The sequence below is a fragment of the Megascapheus bottae genome, chromosome 10 (genome assembly GCF_031878675.1).
Source record: "Megascapheus bottae isolate mThoBot1 chromosome 10, mThoBot2.hap1, whole genome shotgun sequence".
NCBI lineage: Eukaryota > Metazoa > Chordata > Mammalia > Rodentia > Geomyidae > Megascapheus > Megascapheus bottae.
The window spans coordinates 10492898-10517028 of record NC_143518.1 but is presented as its reverse complement, the minus strand read 5'-3'; the positions used below and the strand labels follow the sequence as shown (position 1 = coordinate 10517028).

General features: G+C 39.7%; 1 protein-coding gene across 1 annotated transcript in view; it reads right to left on the bottom strand.

The window, feature by feature from the left end:
- Positions 1 to 23927, bottom strand: part of Fmn2 (formin 2) — a 165424-nt gene extending 141497 nt beyond the window's left edge. The window contains exon 1 of the mRNA XM_090340178.1: positions 22186 to 23927. Within this exon, the coding sequence (XP_090196304.1) occupies positions 22186 to 23758 (1573 nt within the window). The 5' untranslated portion in view covers positions 23759 to 23927. The remainder of the gene's footprint in view (positions 1 to 22185) is intronic.
- Positions 23928 to 24131: the final 204 nt, after the last annotated feature.

The following is a 24131-nucleotide window of genomic DNA, read 5'->3' as shown; positions in this document are numbered from 1 at the left end:
CTGTGAAACTTTTTCTGACTTTATACTTCAAATACAGCTAATAAATAGCCATTGAAACCCCATGACACCTATCAATTAAAGTAACAAAGTAAAATTAAGTTCTTGACAAGAAATTCTATAATTAGATGCTGACAATTATTGTTTATGTTTATAATCAATACATAGATGTTATATAGTATATATTTTACATACTGATGGCTCATGCTGGCTAAATTGGGAAAACAAACATAGACAAGGAGGACTAACAAGTGGAAACTAACACAGGTAGTTTCAGATCCAAACGCTGCAAGTTCTATAGTAAGAGAAATACAAGGATGTGTGAATCCAAACACCACCCTCCCAAGCACACACACACACACACACACACACACACACACACACATACATACATACATACAAACATACATACATACGTACATGCACATACACACAGGGATATCTCAAGAAAGACTAATAGAAAATTCAATAGCCAGATGAACCATCATTAAAAACAAAAACCAAATGACAGCATGTCAGATCAGTGAGCTCTATGTTCACATCTGTGGAGAACAAAACCCTGTCTCTGGATAGGATCTGATCTAAATGAAGAGGAAACGGTGTTTCCCAAAAGTAATCTACTGCACACAGCCCATGTTCACTTCATGTAGTTTTCTCTTGCAGTGGGTTTCCATCCTGTTGGAGTCCTCAGCTGTCAGTACCCAAAATGTCTTCAAAAGTGTTGTGAAAAAAAAATGGAGTAAGCTCTGCAGTAAACTGAGACGTACATATGGACATACATATGTTACTTGACTGAAGATACTGAAAAGGAAAGTAAAAACAAAAAACAAAAAAAAATTCTGGGCTCAAATAATCCTATTTTGTCAACATCCTAAGAGGATAGGACTCTAAAGGAATGACAATAGTTGCTGTTTCACTTTGCAATGCTGTGCTCTTTTACTCTTCTTGTTGGAAGGAACATCAGTGATAAACAAATTCAGGCACTCCTGAGCTAACAGCGATCTTCCACTCACTTCTACAGTAATTGAAAACTCTCCCAGCCAGACTTCTCGTTTCAAGACTTGGCATTTTATGAGGGACAGCCTCCCTTAAGTTACATGGAACAATGGCTATTGCTACAAAAACCAGATTCTCCACCTTGAACACATTCAACTTTCTACTTGCATAGAAACCTCTTATTTCAAATTGGCTCCTTGTTAATAGGGAGTCACTGGAAATGTGATTGATTAAAGAAAGGAGGAAGAGTGAGGAATCTCAGATAACTTGCAAAGCTCCCATGCTTCTGCCTTAAGAAAAGATCGTACCAGATGATAATTGGAGGAAGGATAAACTAAGCTTGGGATTTCTTCCATAGTGACATAATTTTTTGTTGTTATTGAGTCACGGTTTTGCTCTGCAGTCCAGGCATTCTTAGGATTCACAATCCTCCTTCCTCTACCTCCTCAAATACTTGTGTTACCATATCAGATTCTTAGAAGAGTACAGAATTTGTATGTGGTATCCACAAGAGACAGGTGGTAGAAGTATGAATTTGGACTTGTCAACAAACATGGGCATGGCTCAGCAGAGTGGACATTAGTTAGGACAAAACCATAGGCATATTTTTACAAGACCTCACAAGAAGGGTTTTTGACGGGATTATTTTTTGTTGTTATTTTTTTAGGGCAGGGTTAAGAGAGTGCTTACTTAGCAGACTAGTAGCTAAGGATTGGCTATGAGAGGAGATGCAAACTAGGGAAAAATATAAATAAGTAATAGATAGGGATAGCTAGTTTTATGATTACAATTGTTTGAAGTATTCATTCATCAGAAATGTTTTATTAATATTGAATGCAAAAAATAAGCCATTAAATTAAAATGTTAGTAATAATTCTGAATTTTAAGGTTGCATCTCATAACAAATAGCATAAAACATCTACAACTCCCCCCAAAAAACTATTACATATAATGACCCAAAGCCACAACTTCCAAGTATCTACACATTGCACAGAATTCTTTGTTTTATAATTATGTATTAATTACTGTGCTATAAAAGTTAAAGTACTTCTCTTGAAAATCCTAAAAGTATATAATATAGGCATGACTGAATACATTTTAAGTTTTAAAAACAGTCAAAAAAAAAGGAAATCATTTAATGCAGCTCTAAAACAGAAAACATTTTCTTGACCATCAATAATAACCAACCGGAAATACTAAAAATGTAAAATAACTACAAGTATTGATAAGACACAGTAAATATCCAGAAACACAACATAGAAAACATTGTACAGCAAAGTCTGAACTCTAATTAAAGTACTTGAAAGATGATCTGAATAAATGAAATCTTCCGTATTCTTCAATAGTATAATATGAAAGTAATAACCACCCTAAACATCCAACTAAATGCCATGAGGAATTTTTTCTTTTTCTTTTTCTTTTTTTCCAGTCCTGGGCTTGAGCTCAGGGCCTGAGCACTGTCCTTGGACTTTCTCGAGGCTAGAGCTCTACCACTTGAGCCTCAGCACCATTTCTGGCTTTTTTCTATGCATGTGGTGCCAAGGAATCAAACCCAGGTCTTCATGCATGCTAGGCAAGCACTTTAACCACTAGGCCAAACTCCCCGCCCCCATGAGGAATTTTTTCAAAGTAGCACATGAACTGTTTCTTAATTTCCAAGTAAGATTCCATAGAGGCTACATACTGATAAAATAAATGGACTTTGAATGAAAGAAACACTTCTTTGAGAACAGTAATTAAACATGAGAATCATGTCATATGGTAACAAATAAAATCAGAATTAAATCAAACAAAAAGTACAGAAACGTGGAACTAAATAACCTACATGTAGGAATCATGTAAAGATGGCACCAAAAGTCACTGCTTAAAAAGACTATTTTACAAGATACTATTGGGAAAACTGACTTTTTATAAAGAGAAAAATAAAATTATCTGTCTAAATTACATCATGCACTCAGGAGTACTCTAAATCAAATGTCACAATGAAATCAATTATTTTGTACAATTCACATACATACAAGAGAAGGGGGAGAGAAAAAGAGAACATTGTCATTTCACATACTGATTCAAAGAGGGGAAAAATTTAAAAAAAAAAGAAGTGTCAGGATATCAAAGAACACTTGTGCCTCAATGATCCAGAAGCCTAGCTGTGGGATGCTAACTCTGCTGCCAGCCCTGAATCGTGCTGTCCTGCTATCTGCCTCACAAACTTCCTGGGTTCTTCACACATCAGCCTTGATATCTGCAAAGTTAATGCAGAGGTCCTAGACTCTCTCATAACTGTTCCTATGAAAAATGAACACTTAGTTTTTGAATATACTTGCAAGTACAAACAGGAAGTTAGTCTTGAGCTTGGTGAAAGTCTCCCAAACCTGGCATAAAACCATCAAATCTAAACACATCTGCTTGTTTAAAAAAAAAAAAAAACTGAGAAATGTTGCTTATAAAGATTCCCAGCCTCTAACCTTACAAAGAGGACTACAAGGAGGCTTTATAAGATCATGGGTAATTTAGGATATAATATAGCGCCTCATGAATAACAAAAAATAGTGATCCTACAAATAATGTAAAAGAATATGACAGAACAATTCATAGAAGTGTAAATTATAATGGTCAAAAACATGCAAAGGTTTCGCAAAGGTATCAGTCATCAGATCAATGCATCATAGTAAAAGAATAAGTGACAACCTTTACTCATTAGAGTAGTAGAAATTTGATCATAGAAAGCTTCTGGTGTTGGGCTGAGAGTGTGGCCTAGTGGTAGAGTGCTTGCCTAGCATGCACAAAGACCCAGGTTCAATTCCTCAGTACTACATACATAGAAAAGCCAGAAGTGGTGCTGTTGCTCATGTGGTAGAACCTTGAGGAAAATCTCAATGACACTGCTCAAGCCTTGAACTGAAGGCCTAGAACTGGCAAAAAGAAGGAAGGAAGGAAGGATGGAAGGAAGCCAGCTAGCGGCTGGTGTTTAAGAAATATAATCTGGAGGAGATCGGCAGAAGATGGTGGCGGTTCAGGGTGAGATGTACTGAGCTCCTGCCAAGATTCATGTACTGGCAGTGCAGGAGACAGTCCTCTACCAGAAATTGACCCTAAGTAAGCTTTAGGACCACAGAGAACTCAAGCAGAGAGGAAAAAAAGGCAGAATACCTGCATGAGAAGTGAGCATGGAGCTCTGCCTCAGAGTGGCTGGGGAGACAAAGGCTCTTCTGAATCACAGCAGAGACAGCACTGTCTCAACAGCTCAGACCCGCCAGCTGCAGACAGAGCCACACAGAGCCTGCGCGAGCCCAGTGCTGACACCGGGCCCTGCACGAACCTTCCAGCTTCACAGAACCGGACAATCCAGCAATTTGTGAGTACCTCCAAGGAGAAGTTTCCACTTCTGCTCATTGCTGTCTTCAAGAGACACATCTTACCCAAAAAAATAAACATTTTTTGAAAGTGAGACGTTGGAATAAACTCTACCAAGCTAACGGCCCCCATAAACAGGCTGGAGTTGCTATCCTCATATCAGATAAAATAGACTTCAAACTAAAATTAGTGAGAAAAGACAAGGAAGGTTACTAAATACTACTAAAGGTATCTTTCCTCCAAGAGGACATAACCATCCTAAGTATCTACACACCGAATCCCGGAGCTCCGAACTTCATCAAGCAAACTTTACTTTCACTGAAACCATACATAGATCGAAACACAGTGATTGTTGGTAACTTTAACACACCACTCTCACCTTTGGACAGATCAATAAGGCAAAAACTCAACAGAGAAACCTTAAAATTGAACAACTATATAGACCAATTAGATCTAACAGACATCTGCAAATTATTCCACCCAGCAACAACACAATATACATTGTTTTCAGCAGCACATGGAACATTCTCCAAAAGAGACCACATTTTAGGCCATAAAACAACCTGGACAGATTCAGAAACACTGAAATTATTCCCTGCACTCTCTCAGACCACAGAGGCATCAAATTGAAACCGAACACCCATCTTCACCAACGAATACCCTGTAACTCATGGAGATTGAACAACACATTGTTGAACACCAATAGGTCATCGAAGAGATCAGAACATAAATCCAACAATTTATGAAATTTAACAAAAAGGAGCACACAAAATACCAACTCCTTTGGGACACGGCAAAGGCAGAGGAAAATTTATAGCTCTGAATGCCTACAATAACAAATCGGGAAAAATCACAAACCAACAATTTAATGTGTCACCTTAAGCTCCTGGAAAAAGAACAACAAACTAACCCTAATCCCACTACAAGGAAGCAAATTATTAAAATCAAAGCAGAATTAAATGAATTGGAATCCAAAAAAACTATAGAAAGAATCAACAAAACAAGGAGTTGGTTCTTTGAAAAAATTAACAAAATTGACAGACCCTTAGCAAATCTTACCAAAAAAAGAAGGGAGCATACCGAAATAAACAAAATTGCAGACAAAAATGCTAAAATCATGACAGAAATTACCAAGATCCAGAGTATCATGAGGGAATACTTCTCAAACCTTTACACCAACAATTTGAGAATCTAGAAGAAATGGATGAATTCCTAGCCAATATTAACAGACCCACACTGAACCAAGAAGAACTGACCTAACTAAACAGGCCTATTTCAAGCACTGAAATAGAAATGGCAACAAGAGACCTTCCACCTAAGAAAAGCCCAGGGCCAGATGGATTCACCGCTGAATTCTATAAGGTCTTCAAAGCAGAGCTCAAACCAATACTCCTCAAGCTTTTCAACAAAATTGAAAATGAAGGTTCTTTACCAAACTCATTCTATGAAGCCAGTATAACCCTCATCCCCAAACCAGACAGAGCTTCATCAAAGAAAGAGAACTATAGATCTATTTATTTGATGAACATTGATGCAAAACTTCTCAACAAAATACTGGCCAACCGTGTACAACAACTCATCAAAAAAATTATACACTATGATCAAACAGGTTTCATCACAGGGAGGCAAAGCTGGTTCAACATACACAAATCAATTAATATAATTCAACACATCAACAGGAGCAGGGACAAAAATCACATGATTGTCTCAATAGATGCAGAAAATACATTTGACAAGATCCAGCACCACTTTATGTCAAAAGCTCTGGAGAAACTAGGAATCCATGGACCATTCCTCAATATAATAAAGGCTGTGTATGACAAACCCACAGCTAGTATTATACTTAATGGCCAAAAGCTAAAGCCATTCCCTCTAAAATCAAAAATGAGACAAGGATGGCCACTCTCTCCACTCCTTTTTAACAAAGTACTAGAATTGCTAGCCAGTGCAATGAGGCAAGAAGCAAGCATAATGGGGATCCAAATAGGGAAAGAGGAAGTAAAACTTTCCCTCTTTGCAGATGACATGATCCTGTATTTAAAGAATCCTATAGACTCTACTTCCAAGCTCCTTGAGCTTATTCAAACCTTTGGAAGAGTAGTAGGCTATAAAATTAACCCTGAAAAATCAACTGCCTTCCTCTATGCCAACAGTGAGAAGAATGAGGAACAATCAGGAAAGCAACTCCTTTTGCAATAGCCTCAAAGAAAATAAAGTACCTAGGAATTAGCTTAACTAAGAATGTAAAGGACCTTTTTGATGAAAACTTTCAAACCCTGAAAAAATAAATTAAAGCAGAACTGAGGAAATGGAAAAACCTCCCATGCTCCTGGATTGGAAGAATCAATATCGTGAAAATGACAATCTTGCCAAGGGCTATCTACAAATTCAACATAATACCCATCAATATCCCAATGTCATTCTTAAAAGATATAGAAGAGGCTAAAGAAATTTCATCTGGAATAATAAAAGACCCCGTATAGCAAAAACACTTTTTAGCAGAAAGAACAGTGCAGGAGGAATTTCAATACCAAACTTTAGACTCTATTACAGAGCTATAAATTATCAAAACAGCTTGGTACTGGCACAAGAACAGGCCTGAAGACCAATGGAATAGAACTGAAGACCCAGATAGTAAACCACAGACCTATGGCCACCTAATCTTTGACAAGGGAGCTAAAAAAATAGAATGGAAGAAAGATAGCCTCTTCAACAAGTGGTGCTGGCAGAACTGGTTAATCACTTGCAGAAAACTAAAGATGGATTCTTCTTTGTCACCCTGCACTAGAATTAACTCCAAATGGATCAAAGACCTGGAGGTAAAAGCCAACACACTGAAAACTTTACAAGAAGGAATAGGAGATACACTAGGCCTCCTTGGCACAGGTTGAAACTTTCTCAATAAGGACCAAGAGTCACAACAAATCAGAGAAAGGCTCGATAAATGGGACTGCATTAAATTGCAGAGCAAAGGACATAGCTAGTAAATAAATTAGGAAGCCTACAGAGTGGGAGAAGAACTTCACCAACCATACATCGGACAAAGGCCTCATATCTAAAATATATCAACAGCTCAAAAAATTGAATCACTCCAAAACTAATCTCCAAAGTAACAACCATGCCATTAAAAAATGGGCCAAAGACTTAGAGAGTCTTCTCTGAAAAAGAAACAAAAATGGCCTATAGACAAATGAAGAAATGTTCAACATCTCTGGTCCTAAAAGAAATGCAAATCAAAACAACTCTAAGATTCTACCTCACTCCAGTTAGAATGGCCAGGATCAGGAAAACGAATAACAACAGATGCTGGAGGGGATGTGGCCAAGAGGGATCACTACTAAACTGTTGGTGGGAGTGCAAACTCATTCAACCACTATGGAAAGCAGTATGGCAGTTCCTCAAAAGACTAAACACAGAGCTCCCCTATGACCCAGCAATTCCACTACTTAGCTTATACCCAATCATCCAGAAACAAGGACATACTAAATCCACCAGCACAACAATGTTCATTGCAGCATTATTCACATAGCAAAAATATGGAACCAACCTAGATGTCCCTCAGTTGATGAATGGATCGACAAGATATGGTATTTGTACACAATGGAATTCTATGCTGCTGTCAGAAAGATCGACATGGCCCCATTTGTTAGGAAATGGAAAGACTTAGAAAAAAATCATATTAAGTGAAGTAAGTCAGACTCAAAGGAACTTAGGCTCAATGGTTTCCCTCATTTGTCATAATCAGTAGAAACCTTGGGCTCTCCTAGCAGAGATTTGCAATAGAGCAAAACCTTGATACAAAAGGCCATGTAGTAGGACCCTAAATGAAAGGATCTCTAGGATATAGAAACAAGCCATATAATGAATGATTATTGTTCTTAATGTACTATGTTATCTCTCATCTCTTTTGCTGTCCCTTGGTTATCTCATATTGTTACAGTATCTCACTTTGTTACCTGTTATATTGGATATATTTGTATTTGGTTATCTGAAATTGGATAGGGAAGGGGGGAAAACAAGATGAGGGGTGCAGGTGGGAGGGGAGGGAAATGGAGACCAAGACAGGTGGAAGGGTATCAATGTATGTGAATTAATGCACCTTCTATTGGCAAATATCATGTAACCCTTCTATTAATTACAATAAAAAATATATGAAAGAAAAAGAAATATAATATGGAAATTAATTTGACAGCATGTAGACAAATTAATTAATCATTATCATATCAACTATCTCCTTTACATATGCATTAGGGAAATTCTCACATATGATCTTTTCTGTAAATTTTACTCATCTCCATGCTGGCTGTAGAAAGAGAATATAAATTATGATTACACTACAAATGTTTAAATAAAATCCATGAAATGCACCCAGAGCTTAATCTCTTGGGAGATGTAAAGCACATTCAGTAAAAGGTGATTGGGTACCTGATGCCACACAACCGAGACAAGCTAAATTCATCCCTTTCAAATGTTATACAGCGGTAAGAAACTAGATAGAGATCTGTCATTAATAGTGCAGATGTTCAGAGACAGGAAGAAAGGAAAGGAGGCAAGGAGAGAGGGAGGGAATAAGGGGAGGGAGGAAGGAAGGGAAGGAGGGAAAGGAAAGATATAAAATTCAGAGTACTTATATAAACCAAATGCACAAAGAAATATTACATACTTTACCAAAATACATTTAACTTCAAGGACTCCAAACTCACAAATACAGTTCTATAATCCCACGAAGAATGTCAGAATGGGAAATTAAAGTGCAGGAAATGTAACAAGAACAAATGAAGACTTTTACAGAGAGTGGGAATGATAAGAGTTTGTCATGAACTAAAGAGAACTAATTGGACATTTCTCCCCTAAAAATACTGTCAACTGCACATGAAAATACCAGAGGAAATGACAAGTCTAGTATTCATTAGAGACTGAAAAAGTATTACTGACATATATTAAACTATACATAATATTTCTCATATATACCATATGCATATAGCAAGCAATAAAATACATATTGCTTGCATACTATTAAGATAATCTTAAAGCTACTTTTCTATGTAGAAAGTCAACTGAACTTAGTATGTAAACAAACTGCAACCTAACTTGGGAGTATATTCTTCTAGCAAAGGACTGGCCAATCATAGCCAATCACATACAGCAAGCTGCTAAAATGCATCCAACTAAGGCAAGCATAGAGCTATAACCAATAAGGTTGTTCTGCTTTTCACTTCCATTTTCTGGCTTACATATTCTTATTCAGCACTCTAAAATGCTTTCATCCTGCTTTTCTGCTTTGTGAATTGCTTTTGTTTTCTCAATTCTGTTAAATTTGACTATGGTTTTTCTTTTTAAAATATAATGATACACTATGACATACAAAGTCTCAGCTTAATTTTAATTATGTTCTAAAATCTAAGTGGCAGTGATTGTAGAGATTCCCTTCTTGAATACTTGTTTGTTAAACATGGCATTTGAAATATGATGTAAGAAATCAATATTAACAAAATATTTTAATTAAAAAGAAAAAAATATAATGATACAAAGTATATTGTCTGTTTAACGTGTTTAAACTTTTAGACTAAAATGAAATCATTGAAATGTTTCTAAAATGAAACTAGCTTGGTCAAAAGGTTTTGTTAAAAAATTAATTTAATTATTATATTTTCTTTAATTATTATATTTTCTTTCTATGCTTGTGACAGAACCCATAGCCTTACATATTCTGAATACAATCTCAAACACTGAGATGAACCTCAACTCCCAAAAGTTTACTGTGTTTCCTGGAGAAGAGCCAGCCTTTGGTAGGAGAATGACAGTGAGGCCATTGACAGTGATTGGAATTAAGATAGGAAAAGGGCAAAAGACACAGAATTAGAAGGCATTTTAAAGAGATATTTAAATTGATAGATTAATTGTGTGTGAAGTGTGAGAAGGGAAGAATCCAGGAAAATTTCCAGGCTGAATGCAAAGCCTCTATTAAGTGGTTAGAGGAAGGAGAAAAAAAAGCCCAAAATAAGTGTAGTTTTAAGATGGTGGCCCCTCCAGATCTTTGATACCTAAGTAAGAGTTGCTGGAATCTAGAAATTAGATAAAAAATTAAGAATATGCATCTAGCAGTCTGTCATTTACTGAAATTGGAAATGAGGAAGAAGAGAAGAAGAGAAGCATGAGGAAGAAGAAAAGGAACAAGAAGACAAGGACTAAAAAGACAGAGAAAGGGAAAAGGAAGAGGAAGAAGAAAAGATGATATTCATCAAAGAAACCTGGGGCTCATCTTAGGGTATGTCCTAAAGCTTAACCTAAATCCACATCTCAATTTCCATTATGATAAAGCAAATGATATGTGAATTAAACATCAAATGAGACCCCTTAGAGAAATAATCCAAATCCTGAATAAAAGGGCTCTTTGGGATCTTTCATTTTTTTTTTTCACATACATAACATTTTCTGCCTGGACATTTGTGTCTCCACTTAAATCAAGCAAGTTCTTATTCTATCTTCTATGCTTACCGCCAAAAGTATTGCATCTAACAGAGTCAAGACTCTTCTGGAGTTTTGTAAAAATAGCATACAGGAAAATCCAATCCTGTATCCTATAATAATCTGCCAGGATACTCTTCAAACATTTCACACCCTCAAAGGCATTAAACCAAAATAGCACTGCAAGGACAGTAAGATATAATTGGCATGTCAAACATCAGGGTAGCTGAGAAATATATCTCCCACAGAGTTCACAGAACTTACCTTCTTTAAAGAGTCTACAGGAAACGAAGGGCAAATTAGTGTAAAATATGATCTTCCTTATTAGTGAAAACTTGTACTTTCACAATGAAGAGTCTCATTGCTTATAAAACTACCCATGGATTATTCTAATGAATTTCTTTGGGATCCTGAAACAGTTCAAGTTTATTCCATTCATCTTTACAGGCTTAAAGAAACTGTGCTATTTAAGGCGAATGAAACTTTGGCATAAAAAATATTTTTAGAAACCTGATGCTGATGTCTCACTCCTCTAATTCTAGCTACTCAGGAGGCTCACACCGGAGATTGGCAGTTCAAAGCCAGCCCAGGCAGGAAAATCCATGAAACTCTTGTCTCCTACTAACACTAAGAAAACCCAGAAGTGGCATGGTGGCTCAAAGTGGTGGAACATTCTACCCTTGAGCAAAAGAACTCAGGGATAACTCCCAGGTCGTGAGTTCAAGGACTCCCCCACAAAAAATATTTTTAAAAACCTAAGAGCTTTATCTTTTTTCCCTTTTCCTTTTCTTTTCCTTCCCCCCACTCCCTCCCCACTAATCCTCCAGTCTGATCAAGGCTAGAGCTCTGCCACTTGAGCCATAGTGCCACTTGCAGCTTTTTCTGTGTACATGGTACCTAAGAATCGAACTCAGGGCTTCATGCATTCTAGGCAAGCACAATACCACTAGGCTACACTCCTGACCTGACCTTTACCTTTCCTCCTTCTAATTTCTACAAAATTCCTAATGTCAAGGCAAACTTCCAAACGGAATCACAGACTCATACAATTGTTTTAGTAAATATCTGGAGTAGTAAGTGAAACTGCAAACAAAAAGCTAATGTAATGAAATACACTGAGATAAAAGATTTAATAGCACTTCTACTGTTCAGCAGCTTAAACTACCAAGAGAAAACACAATCTCCTATTTAAAAAGAACAGATGATTTCCACTAATAATAATAAATTTAAAAGCATTTGCTTAATAAATCTATACCCATACTAGACAAACACTATGTGGTCTAAGTCTTTGCATGATGTCTTATTTAACATAGCTTTCCTTTTCATATGTTTTTACAAAATAACATCACCCACAACACATAATTACCAGCTCTGGGTTCAAACCACAAAGTCCTACCTTCATGTTGGATGGCAGTCCAACCATTCCATCCAAAGTCAAAGCATCATTGATCTCACATACAAAACATTGTTTTGAATATGAATAGATCCTCTAGCAAAAAACTTTTCCTCAGTTCTGGTGATGAGGAAGAGCTTCCTGCTTACTTGCATCAGGCAGAAAAAGAACCTACTAGAACTACCTGTCTTTTCCTACCTAGATACCTCAAGTAACCATTTAAATGATTCAAAATTATTTTTTATAGCAGGCTACTGTATCACCAAGTACTACAGTAAAGAACCTTCAGCATGATATACAAAAAGGAAATTCAGCAGTATATACTAACAAATACTTTACAACATAATTTTGCAATACAATAAAGGTAATTTTTCATTCTTCCTGAAAATAGGACAGTTTTTTAGCTCCTTGCACCTCTAGCTAATAAGAAATAAAGCTTCTAATGGGCCATGGTATGCTGTAGCTTGCAGTACAAAGTTATAGGAATAGCAGACATGTTTCTAACCACTCAATATTTCCAAACACATCTTTATAGAACAGGAAGACTTCAGTTTTACCCTTTTCCACTCATAGTAGACACAAGTTAAAAAGACAATTATTCTAGCATGGTTAGCATTTTCTTACAGCATATAATCTGTTGTTTGCCCTTATACCTTGCACTAATAACCACTATTCTACATTGATCAGAAGTCTTATTTTCCATATTTCACCTAGTTAGTATGAAAGGCCTTAGAAAAATTTTCACAATTGACAAAAATTTATCCACTATTAAATCATGAGCAATATTTGTTTGTTTCTTCCTACCGGTTACTTAATGCTAAATTCAATTGTTATTTTAAAATGAAAGAATGAAGAAATGTATTTTTTCATATTCTCTTTCTTTCTTCTTCTATTAACAAAAGACTTTAAATTTTATACTGGAGATGGATGAAACGCAGTGGTGGAATGTCTTTTTAGCATATGTTCAGCATATGCAAAACCTTGGTTTTGGTTCCTAGCAAAAAAAAAAAAAGACAAAAATATATATGCTTAGAAGTTCAGGCTACTATATACCATATTTAAAACTCTCCTCCAGAAGCAAAAATAGGTGGTGTTTTCTCAACACAAATCTTGTCAGATATCTCTCTACCTTTGCGACTAATTCAATATCTCCTCATTGAAAATAATTGATTTCAATTACATAAAAAACCAGCAATTGTCATTTCAAGCCATCTAGTTTTAGTTACCAAGAAGAAGCTTGAGTACTCAATTTATATAAATTGTGAAGAAGTACACATCCAATCTTAATTCACTCCACATTGATGGCATTGTCTAGCACACAGCAAAACCCACAAGAGATATGTGTGTATGGATTGATGAATGAGGACAGGGCAGATAGAAAGGAGGCAAGTTGCGAATATGCCAAGCCAGGGAAAAAAATGAAATAACATCTAAATCTAAGCACCATACACATATGGGACAGACAGGAAGCACAGAGGCAGGTAGAGTACAACTAGTTAAATCTAATTAGAAAAGACACAAAGAAGAAAGAAGACACGAAGCATTTTTAGATGCTGAGATACAAATTATCTTTTCCAAGATGGTAAAACTACAAGACAGAGACATGAAAAATCACACTCATGTTCAAACAATAGTAATACACGATTTTGTATGAAGTAGAGAGTTACTAAGGGGGATCATAATAGGAGAAGGCTGCAAAGTCAGGTGGTGGAATCTCTGAGGGTGCCAGTTTGCTGCCTCCTCTTTCTCACACCTCTTTTAGGAAACAGCACCTTTGAACCTCACAGCCATTCTCATCATATGCCTCCCTTGCCCAAATACCCAGGTAACCAAAATTTCCAATAAAATGACAAAAATGCTTACAATCATAGAAAATAAAAAAGAAAGGCAAAGGACACAGGATATATAAAATGAATTTTTTTAATGATGACCGGGCACCAGTGGCTCATGACTATAGTCCTAGCTACTCAGGAGGCTGAAATTTGATGATTTGATCGTGGTTCAAAGTCAGCCCACTTGAAAAGTCCCTGAGAGATTTTTTTTTTCTTCAGTTTACCAGCAAAAGGCTGGCAGTGGAGTTCAAGGAGTAGAGTAATAGCCTTGAGCACAAAAACACAGTGATAGTATACAGGCTGAATTTAAGCCCAGGGCTAAGACACTCTCTTCACCCAAACACACACACACACACACACACACACACACACACACACACACACACACACAATAATTTTAGTATCTATCAGATTTCTCTTCTGTGAAGCTTTGGGCACAATTTTAAAGACATGTGGTTCAGTTTTAATGAACTTGTTTTGGACCACTTTAAATTATGTCATTTATTAAGAAATAATGTGGGAGTCAGGAGCTTGGCCTAGTGGTAGAGTGCTTGCCTAGCATGCATCAAGACCCAGGTTCAATTCCTCGGTACCATATACATAGAAAAAAAGCTGGAAATGGTTCTGAGGCTCAAGTGGTAGAGCTCTAGCCTTGAGAAAATCCAAGGACAGTGCTCAGGCCCTGAGCTCAAGCCCAGGACTAGGAAGGAAGGAAGGAAGGAAGGAAAGAAGGAAGGAAGGAAGGAAGGAAGGAAGGAAGGAAGGAAGGAAGGAAGGAAGGAAGGAGAGAAAGAAAGAAAGAAAGAAAGAAAGAAAGAAAGAAGGAAGGAAGGAAGGAAGGAAGGAAGGAAGGAAGGAAGGAAGGAAGGAAGGAAGGGAAGGGAAAGAAAAGAGAAGAAAAATAATGTGGATCACAGTTCAAAGCCAGCCTGAGCATAAGAGAAACTCATCTCCAATTAACCACCAGAAAACCAGAAGTGGCACTGTGACTCAAAATGTTAGAGTACTAGCCTTGAGCTGAAGAGCTCAGGGACAGCACCTAGGCCCAGAGTTCAAGTCCCATGACCAACAAGAAAGACAAGACTAGGCATGTGGCTTAGTGGTAGAGTGCTTGCCCAGCATGCACAAAACCCTGGGTTTGATTCCTCAGTACCACATACTCAGAGAAGGAGAAAGTGGTTCTGTAGCCTAAGTGGTAGAGTGCTAGCCTTGATAAAGCTCAAGGACAGTGCTCAAGCCCATAGTTGAAAGAAAAGAAAGGAAGAAAGAAAGGAAGGAAGGAAGGAAGGAAGGAAGGAAGGAAGGAAGGAAGGAAGGAAGGAAGGAAGGAAGGAAACAAATCAAGTTTAAGAAAGTTGATACCAATAAAGTGCCTCCCAGATGCCAGGTGGAGTTAATCGGAGATTCACACACAAAATTTCATCAAATCTTAACAGAATTATTGTGAAATTGTTCCTGTTCCTTCATAGATCTGAGAAAAAATTTACTTGGTAATCACTTATCTACTCATCAAAGCTAGACTTCACATACACTTAGACTACCATATTTTAATAGAATAACAAGGACAAAGCACTAACCACACCTGTTCCATTTCAAATATGCCTGGCTTATATCCAAAAGCTTAAATGCACTTAAAACTAGGCCAATCCTCAGCTTAAGGTAGCCATTAAAGCTGACATGGAAGCTATTGGTATTTGATTTCAATCCAAGCCACAGTCCTAAAGAAACCATGCTTCCAAAATTTCAATGACTTAAGAACAATGCCCACATTTTCCATTTAGGCTGATGGACAGAACCTAGTATTACAGTATTCAGGGATAAAGACAGCATTCCAATCTCCCATTTTATTTTTATAGTAACACATCATTACATTTATCGAGGCACTTCTGACCTTTATTTATTGGACAGTTAAGGTCCAATAAATCTGTACTCTGTCAGGTAAGTAAATTGTACTGTTCATAATTTCAGTCTTTCAGGGAAAGTTTACTAATGCATATAAGGAAAAGTGTATGCCTACAATCCATCCTTCTCTCTACTGATGCAGAACATGTGAATAAGACGTAGAAAGGTAAAAATGAGAGTATACATTCCAGATTCTAAAGTCCAAGCTCCTTACTAATTACCTAGTCCTTCAAAAGATCAAAAATAACTTAGCTTTCATGTAGACTCACTAACAACAAATTTGGGCTCTTTTTACTTGCTTTCAGTATTTTGTTGGCGTTTATTTTGTTTTTGACAATGTAGTGCTTAAAATCAGGATTTCAAGCTTTCAATGAAGACATTCTATCATGTGAGCCACATTCCTAGCTCCATATAGTTAGTTATTTTTCTAATATATTTTCAAATTTTGCATAGCTAAGCCTAGACCTTTATCCTCCTTTTCTGCCTCCCATGTATCTGGAATGATGGGCACATGTCTAGAATATGGGTTGAGATAGGAATCTCCCCAACTTTTGCCTATGTAGATATCAAACAAGGTCTTTACAAGTAGATAACAGTGGATGCCACATTTTATGGCCCCAGATTTGATTTTGCAAGGATGTATGCAAGATGGGACCTTTACTAACTTAATGATCTTATTTAAGTTACTTGACTTATCTGAGCCTTGGTTTGTTCCTAGGAGAAATAAAGATTAGCTGCTATACTTCAAGGCTGTGAGGAGTATTTATATAATATCCTAAAGCAGAACATAGCATTTAGCAGAGAGCAATAAATATGGCTAGCAATCATAATTCTATGTTTTACAAGCCAATTACAAATGTATTACTGGAATCATATTTTAAGGAATTGGGAAGCTGAGGAAAAGACTAAAGACAGCTCTAAGTCTACATAGCAGACAGCAAAAGAAGAATCAAGAAACCCCATAGACCCAAACTCAACAACAGTAGCAAACCGAACTAGCCTGCAAAGTAAAATAGCTATTGGAGCTGGCCAAGTGTTGATACAAAAGTTTGTTTGTTTGTTTGTTTTTGCCAGTCCTGCACTTGGGCTTTCTCAAGGCTAGAGCTCTAACACTTGAGCCACAGCAACACTTCTGGCTTTTTTCTATGTATGTGAAACCGAGAAATCCAACCCCAGTCTCCGTGCATGCTAGGCAAGTACTCTAACACCAGGCCCATACAAAGTTTTAACAATTACATGTCTGAAGATGTTGCGAATCTCCAAAATAGACTAAACTTTTATTTTTTGTGTTTAAAAGATGATAGATAAGGTCATAATTGATAGGGAAAATTCCTGTTAAAAGAAATTAGCATCACAAATTTAACACAGTATCTATCTAAACTTTGAATAATTGCATTTACATTTAGGCCATTACCAGGTAAAAAATGTAGCTCAGGTATAAACCTACTTCTTTTCTTTTCATTTCGCTAGTCCTAGGATTTGAACTCGGAGCCGGATGCTCTCCCTGAACTTCGTTTGTTCAGGCTATTACTCTACCACTGGAGCCACAGCAATACTTTCAGCTTTTTTTAATTTTTTCTTTTTCTTTTTTACCAGTCTTGGGGCTTGACCTCAGGGTCTGAGCACTGTATTTGAGCTAGTGCTCTATCACTTGAGCCACAGCACCACTCCTGGCCTTTTCTGTGGATGTGGTAGCAAGGAATCAAATCCAGGGGTTTGTGCATGCTAGGTAAGCACTCTATTTCTAGGTCACTCCCCTGGCCCACTTAGAGCTTTTCCTGATAAGTTTATTGGACATAAGAGTTCACAAATTTTCTGCCCAGGCTGGCAGGACCCTCAGATCTCAACCTCCTGAGAAGCTAGGATTATACAGGAGTGAGCTACCAGGGCCCAGCATGAACCAACTGCTTATCATAAAGGGGGTCCTGGGCTTAATTTCCATTAAAAATGGTAGGGGTTGGAAGACAAAAGACAAGATAGACCAAGGAATTTCTCTGTTTTTTTTTTTTCTACTAAATAATGTAAGAAATGCATTTAATATTCAAATAAATTAACTATGAAATTCTTAAATATAGTGGCCTAAGATATCATCAGTTTCTTCAGATCTAAAGCAAGATCATGTTGTTGCTTGCTCACTGTTAAATATTTTATGTCCAGTAAGTACCAAGAAAATCCTTTTTCACTTTAATTTTTCTCCCTATCCTGAGAGAGAACTGTACAAAAGCTCCACATATCTGTTTCTACCTGCAGAGCTGACAGCCTTCATTCCAGGGTTTAAAAATAAAAGATGTTTATGGAAGCCTACAGAAGCAGTGATCACCTGTTTCAAATGTATCTGCAATTTACTGATACAAACACCTGCAAAAATAAGACCAGAAATCAACAATGCTAAAGATAATGCTAGTCTCCTCCAACCCCTGATATTCTAAGGTACCCGTGCAACAGCAGCGGGTGAAGAAGAAAAAGTGGTAACAGGGGAAACAGAAAGAGTAAATAGTTGAGAAACAGATCTAAGTAAGTGTGAAGTCCCTTCACCACCAGAAGAGTAGTTTGCAAGAAAGCTACTTTTAAAGAAAAAAAAAAAAAAAGCTGGTTCTCCCAGACCAAAAGGCAACCATCTTGCAAATCAAGGCCAGATGTTCAGCCATTAAGAGTATAGCTTATTATCAGCAGAAGCCAAAGTCTCATCAGTGAAGGCCTTAGAGCCGGTTATATTTTCTAAGCCAGCTTTTACTCTATACCTTGGCATATCTTCATTGTTGAACCTCCAAACACTACTCAGAAGCAAGACATTCTGATGTGAACCCTTAAGACTTAGCTTCTATTTCTAGTGTGGCCTCTGAGTGACCTCCAGAAATTTCCACTGCTGTTTGCTTCCATTTCTTAGTGATTATATTTTGTCAATTTTCTCAGTGAATGAAAAAAACATATAGAAACTGCTACATAAAATCATATCTGCTGACCAGCTCTAGCAAATCATCAAATACAAAACAGGTGATGTTCACATAACAAGAATACTTTGTATTTTTACTCTGAACCATAAAAAGGAAAAAAATCTGCCTGAAGACATCAGTAAAACCCAAACACTACTGGAACAGGGATCCTTTGTAGTCCCAAACTTCAAATTTGAAAATACTAACAAATTTAAATGATATGCATATTCCAAGAACATGTTTATAAGAAGAAAAAAATAGAGATATTTTATTTTCAAAAGAACAAAAGGTAAAACAAAACTTCAGCTTCATTAAGGTCTTATGATCTAGCATGATTCTCTTCTATTCTCCTATGACAGGGCCCAAGGACCACACCTCTCAAGGCACTATTACGAATAGCTATAGAAAGACAGACCAATGGACAGACAGACAGACAGATGCAGTGATAGATACAGAGATACATAGATAACAGACATTCCTGTGCACTCGTTCTTTTCTCTTTTTGTGTATTCATTTTTTTTCAGTGCTGAGGATAATTTTGTCCATGCTCGGCAAGCATTTTATCACTGAGCATCACTTTTAGCCCTTACTTTGTGCTCATTAGTGTTTTATCTTAGTGAGACTTGAAAAGGCATGCCATAATTTAATAGTCCATGGCTCTGGCCAGAGAACATAGCTCAGAAAAAAAAGTACTTGTCTAGCATGTACAAGGCCTTCCATCCCAGTACCAAAAAAGTAAAAACAGAATTAGGCACAATGTAGATGTCCGACACACAAACACACATATGCACAATGCATATGTTCAGGTATTTACAAATGTGTGTATAAATATGTATCTAAACTAAATGCATGTTAACAAATTAATTTCCAATGGCAACCTCAAATACTATTGTTTAATATTAATCATTGATAACCTTGTAGTAATTGTGATGCAGTAATTTTCCTTTCTGGACAACTATATACAAAGAAATGCTGCCTAAAGAGAAAATACATGATTTCTCACAAAAGACATAGGTCACAGAATTTGGAGTGAGATATACATCAGTGGTAGCACATTTGCCAGTATGCATGTGGTCACAGGTTTGATCTAAAGAATAATAGTAATAATAATAACATAAATTCAAAAATTAAACTAAAGAACTTTTCATTCATCCTTTATTAAAAAGAAGAAAAAATTTTAGTGTATTTAAAATTCCACAAATGTTTCTTTAAACTAACTCTTTAAAATAATGGTGAAGGAAGGAGTGGGAAATAAATGGCCTGAAAAGTGGATAGAAACTATATTCAAGGTTTTATCAAAGCAAAAAAATAGATGAAAATTAAAAGGCACTCTATAGAAGTTGCCACCAGAACATTAACAGCCCCTCTAAGAAACAGCTCTCTTCTTTAATGGTATTGGGGTTTGAACTCAGAGCCTCTTACTTGGACATTATGTCAGAAAATTCAACTCAGCACTTTGTGTAGTGAAGGTTTGATTGGATATGTAGGTAGACAGATAGAAAGGTAGGTGGCTAAGTAGCTAGGTTGGTTGGTCAAAGTTTTTATGATTTAGTTTTGGCTGGGCTATAAAGTAAGGGTACATTCATGTATAGTAATTTCAGCTTCTTACATATAGGCCAGGCTGGACTTCACCTCTCCATCCTGCTTTAGCCTCACTAGTGCTAGGATACTAGGCAAGTGTCACTTGGCTGTCCCATATACCTGATAATTAGTTGTTAAAATAAAAACATGACTTTAAAAAGATGCATTTAGGGGCCAGGAATTTGGCCTAGTGGTAGAGTGCTTGCTTAGCAAGCACAAAGACCTGGGTTCAATTCCTCAGTGCCACATACATAGAAAAAAGCCAGAAATGGTGCTGTGGCTCAAGTGGTAGAGCTCTAGCCTTGAGAAAGTCCAAGAACAGTGCTCAGTCTCTGAGCTCATGCCCAGGACTGGCAAAAAAAAAATTTCATTTGAATTTTTAATTATTCAAATATACATCACAAACTTATCAGCACTGATATGTTTGTATTTCTTCCTATTCATTAAATTCTTACACTACATTTCATTCAATCATCAGAAGTAATTTTAGGTGAATGGGAAATAACAATGTGCATGAGCTCTTCTAGTGAGGCCTTGAAACTTGTAAGCCTGTGTGAAAGGATAAATTCACTATACTACTTCACAATTTCACAGTAAATGACTCTTCAGCTATGCATTGTGCTATGACCTGCAGACATCCCTAAGAATCCTAAGGAACAGAGCTATCAACTGGAAGTGTTCTGGTTTCTCACCTTTCCTACTTCCACATTATAGCCTGTTTTCATTGGCTCAGAAAACCAAATGGAATTGTCCCTAATATCCTATCATTTATTCATTTTCTAAAAGCACATTTCAGATTTGTTTGCATTAACAAACAGGAGTGATGACTTAGCTTCACAAAACACTCATATCTAGGGGCTGGGGGTTTGGCCTAATGGTAGACTGGTTATGTAGCATGCAGAAGACCTGGGTTTGATTCCTCAGTACCACATACACAGAAAAAAGCCAGAAGTTGTGCTGTGGCTCAAGTGGTAGAGTACTAGCCTTAAGAAAGTTCAAGGACAGTGTTGAGGCCCTGAGTTCAAGCCCTAAATTGATGCAAGAAACTACATATATGCTTGGTATATGATATATATATATATAATACATATATATTTCACATATATGTAATAGACTTCTATATATATTTGATACACACACACACATATATATATATCACGTGGCAGGAATATGAGATACAAATTTACATATGATTCCATACTCACATAGATAGATATCCAGATAGATGGACAGATAGATGGAAGGATAGACAGACAGACAGACAGACAGATCGATGCATAGTAGAACAGGACCAATATCGCCTTATAATATGCTGAAATAAATCTGTACCACCAACCCCAACACTTGAGAAGGATCATGGACATTTTTTTTTCTCCTTTTAACGCTCTCAGGAAGAGGAAAGCAAACGACAAAAAGACACACAGGAGTTCCTCTCCCCCAGGGGAAAACGGTGTGAACATTAGAGAGCAAATATTTTCAGGGCATGAGTAGAACAGCCCTTTCTTGAGATGGCCTAGTGCAGAAGCAACTAAATGGTTCCCTTTATGTATAAATTGAAAACTAAAAGGAAGAAAAAAGAAAATTCACCAGCAACCAAGGCATTTCATTGAGGGGCTGTGGGTGGCCAGGCTGTGAAGCCAGGGCCGAGCGGGCGCGGGGAGGGCGGAGCCGGGCCCTGATTGGCAGGCGCCCTGCCGCTGTCTGGAGGAGCGCGGGTAGGCGCGCTCACCTGTGAACACGTTTTGGAAGCCATCCGCCGTCGCCGGCGTCCCGGTGGTCGCGGCTGGCCGAGCCGGGGAGGCGCCGCCGCTGGGATCCGTTGCAGCCCCGTGCCCCAGCAGGTGCGCCGAGCCTCCGGCCCCAGGCGCGCGCACGCCCAGCTCTTCAGTCCAGTCCGCCGAGCGGCTGAGACCCCCGGCCAGGCCGCCCTCCACGCGGTGCTTCTTAGCCGGGGCGGCCACAGACGCCAAGGCAGTTCTGGACCCCTTGCTCAGCGAGGGCTCCAGGCGCCTCTTGATCCGGGGGCTTTGGCTGGGGGACTGGGATGGGGAGTGATTGGGAGAGCTGAGCTGCCGGGTGGTAGTCTTGATGTAGCAGGGGTTGATGAGCGGGTAGGGCTTGAAGCAGCGCGGGCTGGGCGAGGGGCTACCGGGCAGGGAGGAGGCTACGGGGACAGCGGGCCCCGGGGTCCGCTCCTCCGGCTCCTCTTCCTGCCTCTGAGGGGCCTCGGCCACCTTGGGGCCCCACTCCTCTCCGGGAGAGCCTCGGGGAGCATCCTCAAAAGCGTCCTCCTCGCCCTCCTCGTCCGTGTCCCCGGACCCAGGCGCGCGCCCAGCTCCAGCCTCCTCCTCCCCTTCCCCGGGCTCGGGAAACGCGAAGGCGGCGGACGAGGGGGACTCGGCGGCGGCGGACTGGGCGGTGGAGAAGCTGAGCGCCTCGGAGGCGAAGCGGTCTCGCGGGGACGGCGGGGGCTCGCGCTCTGGGGGCTTGGGGACCCGGCTCTCGGGCAAGCCGCAGGGCTCCGCCGAGGTCTGTTCTGCGGCCCCGCGGCCCGGGGCCTCCTCAGCAACTCCGCCGCCGGCTCCCAGCAGGAACCGATCGAGGCCCAGGAAGGCGGCCGTGGGGGGCGCTGCGGGCTCCTCCGGATCCTGGAGCAGCAGCTGCTGGTGCTGCTGTTGGTGCTGCAGGCGAATTGCCTGCTGGATGTCGGAAAGCAAATCCTCTTGCTCAGTAGCCGAGTGGAAGCTATAGATGTCCGTGTCCGAGCCAGAACTGGTCCTTTGTCCATCCTGAGGCCCGGCCGCAGTTTCCACATCCTCTGCGACCTCCTGCACCCCAACCCTAGCCTGGGCGGGCCTAGGGCTCCCTAGACGGGTCCCCTCAAAGGGGTCTGCGCACTCCGTATCCGACAGGCCCGTCTCCTCGGCCGAGAGACTGAGGTCCGGAGTCTTGGTCACCAGGGACTGAGCGCTGTCCAGCTCCCCGATCTGCAGGGCCTGGGAATCCAGCACATCCTCCCGGGAATCGCTGGCCGCTTTCCCCTTGGAAAGGTTCTTCCTTATCCGCAGGTTGGAAAACACCGAGGCTCTGGAATCCGACTTGCTCTTCTTCTTGCCGGGTTCCCCGCTGCCGCCCCCTCCCCCCTTGCCGTGTTTGCCCAGCGCCTTCTTGCTCCCGCTCCCCTTCTTTGTGGTTTCCGCATCCCTGGGCCGCGCGACGTCCTCGGCGCCTCCGCCGCCGCCGCTGCCTTCGTGGGAGGCATCACCTGCGCTCCTCTTCAGCTTCCCATCCTGGTTGCCCATGTTGCAATTCCGCTGCTGCTTGGCGCCTCCGCGCGCCTAGGTGGTCAGGCCATCTTGGTGTGGAACAGGGCAGCCTCGGGGACCAGGCTCGCAGCTGGGCCAGCCGAGGGAACGCGAAGCCGAAGAGTACGCGGCCGGTCCGGTTCACCTCTGCTGCCGCTTTGCATAATGCGCGCCGGTTCTCCCCCAGCTGCCGTCCTTGCGGCTGCGGCTGCGGCTGCGGCCCCGGCCGGCGGGCTCGATCATGCTCAGTGCGGCGCGCGCGCTCCCCGCCAATGGCTGCACAGGACGCAGCCCAGGCCTGGCTCCCCGCCCCTCGCCGCCGCCCCCTCGGTGCCCCCTAGGCTCCTCCCTAAACCTGGCGCGCAAAATC